The following is a 13,407-nucleotide window of genomic DNA, read 5'->3' on the forward strand; positions in this document are numbered from 1 at the left end:
TTTTATCTTTGTTTACGTCATAACTATGCGCCCGGTCGGATATTTCCGTTGACGGATTTAAATGTTTGAGGCACTCCTCCTGGAGAGAGATGCTTTCTGGTCGCTAGGCTGTTAAATAGCGAAATGCTTGTTGTTTTGAAAATATTTTGTTAACAAGATAACGTAGATGGTGTAGAAAAAGTCATACACAAGGTACGGCAACATGAAAGTTATTTAAAAGTTACGTTTTTGCTTTTTAGCTTGCTGTGTCAGCTCAACCGTATTGTTGTCAACTTGTGTTTGTCTTCTGTCAGCTCCTGCTGCTAACACGCCTGCAGCTATGTACTCGACTAAGGAGGATGCCCTGTCCCCAGATGAGCTGAGGAAAAGACTATACCAGACTTTTAAAAATAAAGGAGTCCTCGATACACTCAAAGTAAGAAGTGCTAGTAACACCAATGTTGATTCATGTATAGCACGCCTCACAGTCTGCTCAGGATGAGTTTGGTCTTCATTGCTGTTTCCCTCTTCTGAACCGATTCAGACACAACTGAGGAATCAACTTATCCAGGAGCTGAAACACCCACCCGTGCCCGGAGGAGAACCAGTCCCCAAACCAGTACCTGTGAAATCTGAACCTCTCTTGGTCTCGGCCTGTAACAGCATGGTGGCTGATCACCTGAGCACCTCAGGATATGAGTACAGCCTCTCTGTATTCTACCCTGAAAGTGGCTTATGCAAAGAAAAGGTGAGCAAGACTTCAGCGTTTGTTTAATTCACTGTGGCCTGAAGTGTAAAGAATATTGTTGCAGATGAAAATGTTTGGTCTCTGATCTTGTTTGGCAGGTTTTCACAAGAGAAGACCTTCTTTATCTTCTCAAAATAAGCCCTGAATCAACCCTTTACAAATCTTTGGTAAATAATAATATTAATGGGCATGTGGAATGCCTCCTTTTCTTTAAATAGGCAGGAATAAGAAATATATATTGTCAGTAATTGTTTAAATATTTATTTTTACAGTCTTCAAGTAAAGATAATGATAAAGGTAAGTGAAGCTCTTTCTTATATCAACCTGCTCCTAGCCTCCTCTACTTTTCATTGACATACACTTTATCTTTGTCTGTCAGGTTTGCTGATCAGCCTGCTAATGCAGTTATCCCGCCATTATGCTTATGGCCAGTGCCAAGATGCAGACACACAGACAAGCGCAGCAAGTCATGGAGAGTCTCTTGGTATGGTGAATTGATGTCTTGGATTGTGTTCCAGGCACATGCCATTCATTGCTCAGTTTTTAATGTTTAATGCTCTTTCTGTCATTCATTCCAGTTGAGAAGATGAAACTGATTGATAAGGAATATGAGAACTTGAATTACAGTGGGGACAAATGGTTTCCACTCCAATCAAAACTGGCTGCATATAGAAAAGAAATAGAAGCACAGATGCAAACAGAAATGGACACTAAGGTATGCATTTTTTTTTTTTTAACGAATGAGACAGAACAACTACACACTTATATCTGCAGTAACAAAGATATGGAACCTTATGTTTTCTTCTTTTTGTTTCTTAAGATGCAGCATTTTAAAGATGTTGAGATCGCCAAGGTGAAGATGGAAGAAAAATCAAAATTTCAGAAAGAATTTGATAAGCTGAAACAAGAGCTGGAGAGGACTTATGAAATGAAAGCAAAAGCATTGATGGACCGGGAAAAAAATGCCATTGATCGATTACAAAAACAACAAGAGGTAGATTGTTGCTCATCTAATGCTGATTTTTTTCCCCACCTCCCCTCTTTCCTACTTTTTTAATTCATGAAACCTTCCGAACCTCTCTCCCACACAGTCTATCTGATCTTGGTATATGTACTTCTCATTTCTTAGATTGAAGAAAGAAATGTGTATATGCAAAGACAATCTGTGCTGAAAGAAATAGAAACACTGCGGAGCAGAGAAAGTGAGCTGAGGATGAGAACGGAGGCTTTTGATAAGTAAGTTAGGGTTTTTGGATTTAAACTACTCATGTCAGTTAAGGGTTGCTGTGCCATTTTGTTTCATAGAGAATTTTGTTTTGTGCAATAACAGGACTTGTCGAATTCATGAAGAGAAGGTCAAGTCTGCAGAGGAGCTGCTCAGGAGGAGAGAACTGGCTGTGAAGACAATGGAGGACACGTTTGACCACAGGCTGCAGAATGAACTCTCCAGGTATTGTTTTGCTGAGGGTTGTTTCATTTGTCCAGTTTTTTGTTGTTGTTTTTTTGGCTTGTTAGTTGTTACTTATCCAAATTAGTCTAATGAGGGATATCCTCATTATGTGAACAGGGAATGCCACTGATGTTTTGGTGTAAGTTTAACTACGGTGTACACAGTGTACACTAAATCTGAGGGTCATTGACCTATTTTGATCCTAGTAAGTATCGGAAATAATAGTGTGTCTCTTGGTATTGGTATATATACTGTTTTTGGTTTTAGTTTAATTAAAATTCTGTAACCTAATATTTTTTATCAGTTGACCTGCTATCAGCTACATAGCATCATTTCTAGTATGTTTTTACACTGATTTAATCTGGAGAAATTTGGAACTTTTTGCTTCGTATCTGTTATTAGGTACCAGTTTGAATTGAAAGAAGAATTCATCAAAAGAACAGAAAAACTTACAGAGAATGAGAGCCGAAACAAAGGTGAGTATTTAAATGAACACACTGTTGGATACTGACTGGCTTGCTTGCTTATTTTATGTTTAAATTCACTGTTTTTCCCCCGAAGTGGAAACTGCTCGTATCCAAAAGGAGGCGGCTGTGATTGATGCCAATCTAGAGGAGCACAGTAGAGTATGTTCAGAGTTGAGACGGCTGCAGGTAAACAACACCCCCTCAGTCATCCTGTCGTGTCACTCTGTTTAATGGGCACCAGGCACAATGTTTCACTCCCACTAAATGACTGATCAGTGTGATGTGGTTGTACAATAATTATACAACAGCATACAGTGAATTTTGATAAGTTCAGTCTCCAGCTTTATTTTCCCTGCTCTTTTAATGGTTCCTGTGCTGTTTTTCCCAGGCTGAGCTAGACACGGCACAGCAGCAGATTTCTCTGCTGACTCAACAGAAGGAGCTGTTAAGAGAAAGGCTGGACACCATGAGTGACTACCCCGGCTTGAAAAGAGAGAAAGCAGAGCTGCAGGGGCAGCTGCGGCTGCTGAAGAAACAGCTGGATGAGGCCCAGGAGGAGAACCGGTTTCTCCATGCAGGTGAAGAGCAGCTTCTGTTCCCACGAATCTCCAAGGAGTCTTAGCATGACTCAATTTCCCTATCCACTTTACCATGAGAGAGTATGAGTTCTGCTTGCAATAATGTACAGCTGATTCCTTTGTGGCTGGGGGAACGTTATGTTGTAGTTATTGCTTATCATATGTAATCCCAGAAAATCAGTACCTTGGAATATTTGCAGTAGTATTTTTCATAACTCAGATAAATCCAGTTGCCTCAGAGTGCTTGAATGTGGGCTTACTGTGAGCTCTGGGAGATGCAGTGTACTGTGAAGCATTCATGCTCCTCTGTCCCACTGCTTTTGGCTCAGCCGAGTCTTTTTGAATGTGTTTTGCCTGCCAATGTGGAGCCTCTGTGCCATGTTTGTAGCTTTGCAAACAACTGTCTAAAAAGGAACCGGGGGGGATGGGGAGGAGTCACAGTGAACAGAGGCAGAGGCCTCCCATTACCCATGGCAAAGAGTCCGAATTTTACCTCTCTCTTAAGACCAATGGGGCAGGGTGGGGGGGGGGGGGGGGGGGGCAGTGAGTCTCCCTCTCCTCACTACACACATACAAAAAAAAAATGGTTTTAACCCACACGTGTTGTTTTCTCATGTAACGCCCAAACTGGAGCTGGAGTATTTAAAAATGACATCATAAATCACAGTTCTTTTTGTATATCACACAGTATTCCCACAGAGGTAGATGAGGGGAAGTGGACTGTACATTTAGATTATAATTGGATTCTGATGAATCCTCTCACAGATTTGGGCAAACCCTCCAAAGAGCAGCTGGCCTTGCAGATGGAGCTTCGGAGGCTGCAGAGCGCCCACAGACTCGATGAGGAAGAGTTTGACAACCAGAAACAGGTGCTGCAGGCACAGCTCCAGAGTGAGGTCAGTGATATCACCGCCTCTTACTGAGTGTGGGAAACTATGCGTTCAGCTTTTTTTTCTTCTTTTTTTTTTCATGCAGCTTTAATTCAACTTTTTTCAACAACAAAAAAGTCTGGACTTTCAGTGACTTGTGTTTATCTTTGTAATTAATGATTTGTGTACGGTAAGTCGTATGTGATTTCCAGGTGTTCGCTGTTTCCTGCAGGTGGAGCGCTGCGGTCAGCTTAAGGCTCAGCTGACTGAGTGTGAGGAGAAGTCGCAGTGGATGATTAACCACACCGAAGACCTCAAGATGCAGCTTCGTCAAACACAACAAGGTACCACATGATGGGCTGCGCATGTTTGCTACACGTTGATTAGTCACTTTCAATCAAGTTGCCGTTTGTAGGATGTAATTTGTATTTCATCTTTTCACAAGGTGGCTTTTTTCTCTTTTGGACCACACTACTTTATATGAACCTAATGTTCATATAGATTGAGATTCTCAGTAAAAACAAGAAAGAAAGCCATATTACTTGCGCGGTAATTGCATTGTAGATGTAGATGCATGTCAGTAGTCTTTTTTTAAATTAGTTTAGCAAACCTTTTCCCCGCTTTTGTGCTCCCTTATGGTGGTTGGTTTTCTGTATTAGTGCTGATTTCTCCTCTTCTTTGCTTTCCCTTGTCTTTCCTCTTTCCCTGTCTTCCGTGTGATCACGGCAGCGCTTGAAAACGAAGTGCTGCGTAACCCCAAGCCCTCTCTCGTTGATCGCTCGGTGCTGGAGCTCAGCGCTGACAGGCTGGTTCCCCCTGACATCTATGTGGACAGAGCTCTGCTGAGGGCCAGGGTGGGTTATGATGGTGTTTGTGAAGCAGGTGTGCCCCCCCGAGGACACAAGTTGCCCCCGAGTGACTCTCCGGACTCTGACATGGAGCTGGTCGCTGAAGCCAAGGCTCGGATCCAGGAGCTGCAGGAGGAGGCTGAGACCTTGGAGGAAGCTTACAGGAACTACCAGCAGAGGGCAGTGTACTCCACCATCTCACACACGCTTCTCCCAAGAGCCCATTCCCCACAACAACCACATCCTTCGCATCGCCCCAAGTCTCCTCCAAAGAAGCGCATCCCTCACACCCACTCACCCCGCACATCAAAGGGCTCACACAGACCAAAGTCTCCCCAAATAACTCACACCCCCTCCCTGGCATCCCGCCATGACACCAGAAACACCTTACCACCTGCGCATCTGAGAGTGACCTTCTTAGAAGACGAAAACCGACCTGAGTCCGCAGTTTTCACTGAGCGCAGTCTCCAAACAATCACGGACCCTCTGTTTCTGAGAGACGGACACCCTGAGGATGAAAGCCCCCCCGCTCTTCCCAGACGTCTGTCCTCCACACCGCACTCTTACTCCAGGAAAAAGCTTCAAAGAGAAACTGCAGAAGGTACCTTCAAAAATGCTTTATCCTGTGAAAACACTTCTAAGGGATTAGCTGCACCATCCCTTTTCACCTGTCAAGAAATAAAAAATGAAATCGTCTCATGATGTCAGTGCTCTTAAACTGCACATTTTATACATACTGTATATATTTTATTAATGCCTCAGAACATAAAAATAGTTCAAACGTTCAACACAGTCAGTCAAGATATTTTCATAGCAGCCTTCTTGACCGTCTTTCCTCCATAATGATAAAATCGAACAAACTCTTTGCCCCTGTTAGAGGCAGTTCTGTCTCCCATGGCGTTCCCGGAGCTGTCGTCTGACAGACAGCTCCCCCCTGCCCCCCGCGAGGAGGTGGTGACCTCAGGTGACTTCTCCTCCGAGTTCAGTCCTCCTCCCAGTCCTCAGCTCAAAAGCACAGCACGAGACCAGACCAGGTACCATCTGCCACAGGTTTTGCAAGGACATTCTGTAATTTTTATACACTTCGCAGCGATGGTGAATAACAATGCAGCCGTCTCTCTCTTGTATTTTTTTTTTCAGTCCACCCAAGGTGCAGCTTGTCTTTTCCAGCTCAGACTCATCCCCGCAGCCAGAGAAGATCAGCCTTGAAGACCTCACAGGGAATTTGTCAGGTACTCCAGGCTGGCATGTGTTGTTGTAAGACACTGTACAGTATGACATTTCTATATTTCAATTTCAATTTTATTTTATTTAAAAGGGACAGTGTACAGTTCAAACATAAATGTTGCCATTTGATGCACTGTACCAGATTATAGCTTTAAGCTAATTTGCATCTGTAGTCCCTTGGCAGATCACATTAAAAATACAACACAATAACAAAACAGACAAAACAGTATACAAGGATAATCAGAACATAATAGCCACAACAACATAGCTACACACGTCTGCGTGCTCCCACCCCCACCCCCACCCACACCCACCTATACTGAACTTGGCTTTCTCTCTTCATGTGACTTAAAGTCCCAGAATTCAGATCAAAGACAAACTTTTAATGTCCTGTCACTCAGTACTTTTACAGTCCTGCAGCATTATGGGTGAGATGGAGGAGAGATTGCGTGCTCGATGTTTCCGTCTGCCTCAGCCTGGGGTGCATCTGTCGTCATGGCAACCCCCTCAAATTACCATGGCAACCTCTAAGCCTCAGGCCAGAGCCACAGCTGAGGTCAATTTATTAATTAGGGACTCCTCTGATATTAATTAGTTAATCTACTTCTGACCCCTTTTTCCCCATACATTTATATGAAGTCTCAACACAACCACACACACAGGTAACCTTATGTGGTTACTGTCACACACAGACACACACAAATGCACAGAAACAGTTTGACAGCTCCTCAGTGTCAGTGCTCAGAGAAAGATGATCACATGTCTGTCTGATTGGCTTTTTCTTGACCTGAAGGTCGTGGGTTTGATTCCCTTGTTGACAGAGATCACACACCCCAAGCAGCGGCCCCGTGTGGCACTCTCAAAATATCTGTGAAGAGATTTTCTAGTTTATTTTGGTTTTAGATTATACATTTGTGTCTTTTTTTCACTTTTCATTTTTATTCATTCAAAAAAATCCCACTAAAAAATGTGGCATATCCCATACGGACATTTTGGATTTTGGAATGGCCGTTTTGTTAATGAGTGTGTGACTGGCCTCCAAAGTGTCCTTTCAGTGGCCCCGCACAATGGTGAAGATGAAGGGCAACTGATTATGTATTCTGTGCTGGTCCTCTGGCCCTGTTGCATTATGGTGCAGCATAAAAGATCTCTTTGTGCGTGTCTCCCTCCAGAGCCCGGCCACATTCCAGAGCTTCTCCTGGACACTGCTGTCCCTCTCACTGAGGAGGCCCCTGATGGCCCCGCTGTCCCCCGCCCACAGGACCTCCCAGAAGACCCGACAGACTTGCAGGGCCAAGCGGGTGAGTCTCTAGTCCCCGCATTACTGATGCATAGTCACAGTTGACCCGAATGACTCAAATGAGTCAAACACATCTTCTATTGATTACCATCAGTCTCATGAATGTCATAGCCAGTCTACAGTACAAACCTAAAGCATGATGGGAATTGATCTGACTCATGTCAATCTATACATGCAGAAGTCCCACAAATGTTAGGTGAGTCTGCCAGAGAAGAGGATGAGGAGCAGAGGTGGGAACAAGAACGAAAAGAAAGACAAGAACAAAGGCAAAGGGAGCAGGAGGAGGCCAGAGAGAGGGAGCTCCAAGAACTTGAAAGACTGGAGAACGAGATGGTAATTATTACACCGCATCAGGTTCTTTGAAAACCTTCTGATCTTCATATATTTATGTCTACTGGGGAAAGGGCAGAATGAGTGAGAATCTCTGTCTGACCAGCTTTTTCAAGAGGCAGAGCAACCAAGACAGGAAGAGGAAGAAGAAGAAACAGGGATTAAGAAAGGAGGCGATGAAGAGAAGGATAATGGAGAGGGGTCTAAAGGAGAAAATCCCCTGGAAAAATATATGAAAATGGTCCTCGAGGCAAGAGAGAGAGAGCGTGGACAGGTGAGTTGTAACCAGTTTTCATTTTTGTAGCAGACTGTTAACCCACGTATTAAACTGCGTGTTTGTTCTTTCAGAGTCCTAGAAGAGAAGAAGCAGGACAAACGAGCCCAGAAGCCAAGAGTTTGTCTGAAGAAAAAGAAGTCAGGTAAGACAGGTAACTACCTCCTACATGTTGTTTTTCTATATTGACATAAATCCACTTAGATTAAAGTTGAGATTTTCACTTTAATGTTGTGGCCAAGATTTTATTTCAACTTGAATGGGCTGACGCACGGAGCCTGAAGAACAAAAGATGTGTAACTGTCCAAATACTTACCGTCTGGACTGCATACAGTCTAAGCCTACATAATCCTTTCAAAAACATTTAATTTCTCTCATGGGTTCTCATCTTCTTGTCTTTATAATGTTGTTATTTGTTCTTGAAGGACGAGTTAATTGAGAAATACTTTACTATTTTAGTTTTTTCTGTCCCTTGAGGCTTCCATTAACTTGATTTTTGTTTTTCCAGCATAATGGCATATTCGCACAAGGATGAAGAGGATGATTTCTGGTGAGCCGCGTGGTCCCAGACTGCCATCATACACTGATAAACAAGCCTCTCTGGTCTTTTACTGGTTTAAATGTGATGTATTTGTTTATATTTTAATATTGTGTATATTTATAGGTAATGTGTATATGTGAGCTTGTTTTTACTGCAATAAATGAATAAATGCTGCGATATGATATGTTTTTTGTTTTCCTTGCTGTACACAAAGTAATGCAAAAGAAAAACACACCGATACAGAGAGAAATCTGCTTTATTTTCATAAAAACAGTCAACAGGCTTTGAGTCTTGTCATAAAGGGATTTCCAGTCAGACAGGATGCTGGATTGATGTCCTTCTGGTGATTGATAGGTAGCCTTTATTCTTTAGTTTATTTTCTTTTGGTCCTTTCAACAGGAAACACAGCATACAGAGATGAGATGTGATATACCACAGCTTCATGTGCTTCTGTCATCTTTCATCTCTCCTCTGTACACCTGTGTCTATTGGTCTTTAGAGAACAATGCAGCTTTGGTGCTACAATATCTCACAGATAATGTGTAAAACACTGGGTAGAGAGTCACAATGGCATTCACACTTTGGCTAAATCTACCATTTAGATTTTTGTACATGTTTATAAATGACTGATGTTGCAACTATGTGTAATTTGAAAGTTAAGCATCAGTAATTCATGTGGAAGCCCTTGACATTCATAGAAAACACGAGTATACTATCAGGCAACAAAAATAATGTATGACTTATATGCTTTTGACTTGGATAAAAGAACCTACAAAAACATCTATAACTAATAACAGCTATATAAAAATGGATTCATTTATAATCAGTTAGGGGGGAAAAAAGAAAACAGGCAAACACTGCCTACTACTGATGTCAGTAATAATGACTGTACATCATGTGAGTTGCTGCAGAAACAGATTTCTTCATGCAACAAACCAACATCACGTTATCCCTGTAACTCTAACAGAAATCAAAGACTACACGAGTAATTATGTCAGCAATATGACAACTGCACATCAAAAAAGATGCAATCATAGAAAATTAAGAAAAAGTGGTTTCTGTCAATAATAACAAAGCACAAAATCCTGACTTGTAATAAATTTACAGTTCACACATTGAGCTCTTTCGACCTGTTTAGATCAATAAGGTTGTTGTTGTTTTTTTCTAATACCAATACACATGGGACATAGTGTTTTCATTGTACAGATGCTACATTAAACAATGAGCTGTTGGGAAATCAGAGCTCTCATCATTGGCAAGCCTTCATCTTTTTTTTTAATTTTCCCAAATGAAAACATGGATGAAACGTTGAAGATATTAAATACATTGAATATCTTTTTGTCTCAATATTGGCAGCGGTCCACATTTAGCAAACAAGTTCTTCATATGGAATTACCCATAACAAATGTAACTCTTGACAGGAGCAAGTGTGTGTGTGTACATTGTGTGTGTGTTTGGTTAACTTTGCAGCTACATAAATACATGCTGTATGTTTTAGCAATAAAAGAGGGGTTTTCAAACTGTGCTTGTACATGTGAGAAGTGTTCCAGTTAAATTGGTCCAGAGGTTCTAGTGCACACCTGAGGTAGTGTTAAAGTAGGCCATGAAAGTTCTGTGTGACTTGTAAGTAGCTGTACAATGAAAATTAGAGTCTAGAACCAATCAAATTACCATTAATGAATATAAAAATGCAGTGAAATACTTGAATATATAGAACTGACACCTCCTGTCAGAATGTGGTGCATACTTTATATTTGACTTTCTGCAAAGTCAACGTAAAACATCTTGTGAAATGTAATAGTCTTGTGTCAGTACTGTGCGACACTCAGACGGGATGTTAAGGCCTTTCATGTGTGTAATTCATCTGCAATTTTAGCTGGAATAAAAGTGTGGGGGAAAATAAAACAGAGTTATACATTCCCTTGTTGAAAGCTGGCACCACCAGCTCAGAGGAAAAAGAGAGAGCAAGACTGTAAAACAAACTCCTTGTTATGCATTGTATGAGAATAGTGCAATGTCTCAAGCTTCACCAGCAAAGACTGGTTATAAAAAGGGCTGGAGAAAATGAAAAGACAACATGAACATCAGGTTTTTCCTCAAGGAAAAATAGAAAATAATAATAATTAAAAAAAACAGCATGAATGAAACTTTACATAGCAGTTCTAAAACACTTCCTGGTGAGTTAGTGCAGAAAGCAACACTGATGCATTAGTTTGTTAGGAGCCTGGTTAGTACTGCACAGTGTCAGAGCAGTTGGCAGGTTATTTTAGCTGAGCATTGTCTTGGTCCAAAAAGGGCCACAGTGGTTGGCCACAGTGTCTATGTGTCACTGTATGTGTGTGTTTGTGTCTGTGTACGTGCGTGGACTGTGAGCGTGTAATATCCTTATGTGTAGGAATTGAGGCATTCCTTTGAACGTGAGGTGATGTCCTGCAGCTCCCGCTCTTCCTTCATTTTGATGTCTTGGTAGGCATGCATTTGACTGGCATCCTTAAGGTAGGCCCAGTTTGCTGAGAGAATCATGAGGAAGTGGATCTGGAAGAGAAGGGTGAGGTGGATGGCCGGTGAGCATGTCAAGAGATGCAAAGCAAGCTACAGGAGTCCGAGCTAATAGTACGTACATCATAGACATACACAAAGTGAAGTTAAGCTTTTAAATAAAAGACCTAACACACAGGGACGACAAGACATCACTGAACAAGACTGTTACTTAATACTGGTGTTACCATCTCTCTCTATTCACAATACAACTACCTCACTATGCACAATACTACAGAAATGACACTTTAGAGACGTGAGGGTGAGTAAAGGAGAGGATGAGAGCCAGAAGTCGTGCATGCAAGCGTTACGCAGCTGTAAAAATGCTGGAGGTTAGTGCAAAGCATAAGATAGTGACCCTGCCACATTTGCATCTCACTTTCATATTTCTGAAACACTCTTTCTTTTTTTTGTTTGATTAATAAGAAATAGACCAGGTGGGGGATATTTTTGTAAACAAAGATTGTTTATTTTTTATAGAAAGTAAAAGCTACAGTCTTCCAAAACTTAAAGAGAAAATTAAATATATGAAATATGGAGTATAAGTAACTATAAATCAAAGAATCTGAAAAATGTAAGCATGCAGGCTCAGTGTTAAGATAAAAACAAATGGCTCTTTAATGGCACTTTGAGAAAGAATAAAAGGAGAATGTATGAAACAGAACATCAACTTCATTGCTGAGGCCATACCAGCATCAGCTCTCATAGAAAAAAAAATACATTTACTCTACTCTAAAATAGGAGAATTTCTTCTTTTATAAAATACATGAAATTAAAGTGAGGCATAGGGCCTCATACAGAAGTATAGTAAACCTGGTACTGGCCCTACCCTTCATAGTGTGTTGTGCTAATGTATGTGCAGTTACTTTGAAATCTACAAAACACACACATGGTCACCATAATACTTGTCCGCGTAATACAGTCGATGACAGGTTTTTAGTGGTTTAGAATCTATCGTCGTGACGAAGGAAATAATACTGAATGTTTGATGTGTAACACGTTGTGGTTTTTTGCGTGAATCGGTAGCAAACTTAAGGCTGAGGAGATAAACCATAAAAATATAAAGGCCACTGCTACTTCGTCGCTGTAGCTAGCTGTCGCACAAATGCTTCGCTAGAATTCATCCTGCTGATCTGGCAATCAAAAACCTTAAGCCTGAGAACACCTTCAATATTTGTCATCGGATGTCCACGTGGACTTTTTTTTAATTTTCTTTAATTATTTTTAACTGTACGTACTATTGATACTACAAGGGCTTTTGATCAGATCCCTGAATTATATCATTTCCAATTTCATCTTTTAACACCCCTGCATAAATACTGTTTCTTAACATTTATCTCTAGTGCCTCAGGAGTTTGCGCACAAATTTGCATTTCAGCTCTTGATTTCAGTCGTCCTATGATGTTTGTTTGTTTTTTATACTTTGTGTTGGTCAAAATCAGCTTCACAAGGTAGGAATATAAATAACACTGGTGTGGATTTCTAGCTGTGCACATTTCTATCAAATCTAATGGTGACATGTTGCTGTGAGTGCCAAAGAAAGCAGAACAAACCAGTCAACTACAAACCACCCCACTCTGAAGACAACTGTCATCAGGTGTCCTCGGACAAGCAATATCCCTGGATACCAAATGCTAAAGGAAGCACATCAGCTATTTACACTTCATGTGATTACTAATGGAGAGATGTTGTTTTTTTTCCTATTCTGTTTTTTTTTTTAGTTCATTTGTTGTCAGTGGCAACTGTCTCTACTCAGTACAGCCTTCAATGTGCTGTGCTCTTAAAACAGTTTAAAACTTAGTGCAGCAGTCTTCTCGACTCTTAAACTTCAAAACAGCAAAGTTATAAGTGGTAGCCATCATGTAGATCAGCTGGTGGAAGAGAACAAAGAAGGTTGTAAGAGAACATGCCGGTGACCTCCTTGTCACTAGTAAAGTGACCAATCAATTTCCAGTAATAAGAGTAAAAGAGAAGTGAAGGAAAAATACACTGCCCATCCCAAAAAAAAAAAGAGTCACCACTTGGATTTAACTAAGCTAATAGGTAAGAGCCTCCAATTGGATAATTACTGCATGAATGATTATGTTTCAGCTGGCAACAACTTATTTAACCCTAACTGATGCAGTCTCATTTCTTAAACAACCATGTTGGAAGACACATCCTGTGGTTGTGGAAAATATGTTTATCTGTTTCAGAAGGGTCAAATTATTGGTATACATCAAGCAAATAAAACATCTAAGGGCGATTGCTGAGACTAC

The 13,407-nt window shown here is 41.0% G+C and overlaps 2 protein-coding genes across 3 annotated transcripts in view; one reads left to right on the forward strand and one right to left on the reverse strand.

Moving 5' to 3' along the window:
* The first annotated feature begins 52 nt into the window (after positions 1-52).
* Positions 53-8,698, forward strand: ofd1 (OFD1 centriole and centriolar satellite protein). The gene is made up of 23 exons (XM_083996345.1): positions 53-192; positions 294-415; positions 524-727; positions 826-894; positions 1,000-1,024; positions 1,107-1,211; positions 1,306-1,442; positions 1,548-1,721; positions 1,857-1,963; positions 2,058-2,177; positions 2,580-2,653; positions 2,739-2,830; positions 3,033-3,222; positions 3,988-4,118; positions 4,324-4,435; positions 4,821-5,540; positions 5,817-5,973; positions 6,080-6,171; positions 7,339-7,467; positions 7,645-7,799; positions 7,903-8,070; positions 8,145-8,215; positions 8,579-8,698. The coding sequence occupies exons 2-23, from the start codon at positions 320-322 to the stop codon at positions 8,622-8,624; spliced, it is 3,174 nt and encodes a 1,057-aa protein (XP_083852471.1). The 5' UTR covers positions 53-192; positions 294-319; the 3' UTR covers positions 8,625-8,698.
* A 199-nt stretch (positions 8,699-8,897) lies between these two features.
* The window catches only part of gpm6bb (glycoprotein M6Bb), a 31,791-nt gene continuing 27,281 nt past the window's right edge, over positions 8,898-13,407 (reverse strand). The window contains exon 7 of one of the 2 annotated variants that reach the window (XM_083997368.1): positions 8,898-11,146. In XM_083997368.1, coding sequence (XP_083853494.1) covers positions 10,997-11,146 — 150 coding nt within the window. In that variant the 3' untranslated portion in view covers positions 8,898-10,996. Of the gene's footprint in view, positions 11,147-12,263; positions 13,021-13,407 lie in introns of those variants that run through there. The other variant, XM_083997369.1, reaches the window with a different exon arrangement.

Source organism: Trachurus trachurus (genome assembly GCF_905171665.1).
Source record: "Trachurus trachurus genome assembly, chromosome: 21".
Taxonomy (NCBI): domain Eukaryota; kingdom Metazoa; phylum Chordata; class Actinopteri; order Carangiformes; family Carangidae; genus Trachurus; species Trachurus trachurus.

What these genes read in the sequence shown, in the direction of transcription:
- ofd1 (XM_083996345.1), top strand. Translation starts at nt 320, where the DNA reads ATGTACTCGACTAAGGAGGATGCCCTGTCCCCAGATGAGCTGAGGAAA. An exon ending in GAGTCCTCGATACACTCAAA is followed by an intron (nt 416 to 523) that starts GTAAGAAGTGCT and finishes GAACCGATTCAG; the next exon opens with ACACAACTGAGGAATCAACT. An exon ending in AGACTTGCAGGGCCAAGCGG is followed by an intron (nt 7,468 to 7,644) that starts GTGAGTCTCTAG and finishes CTATACATGCAG; the next exon opens with AAGTCCCACAAATGTTAGGT.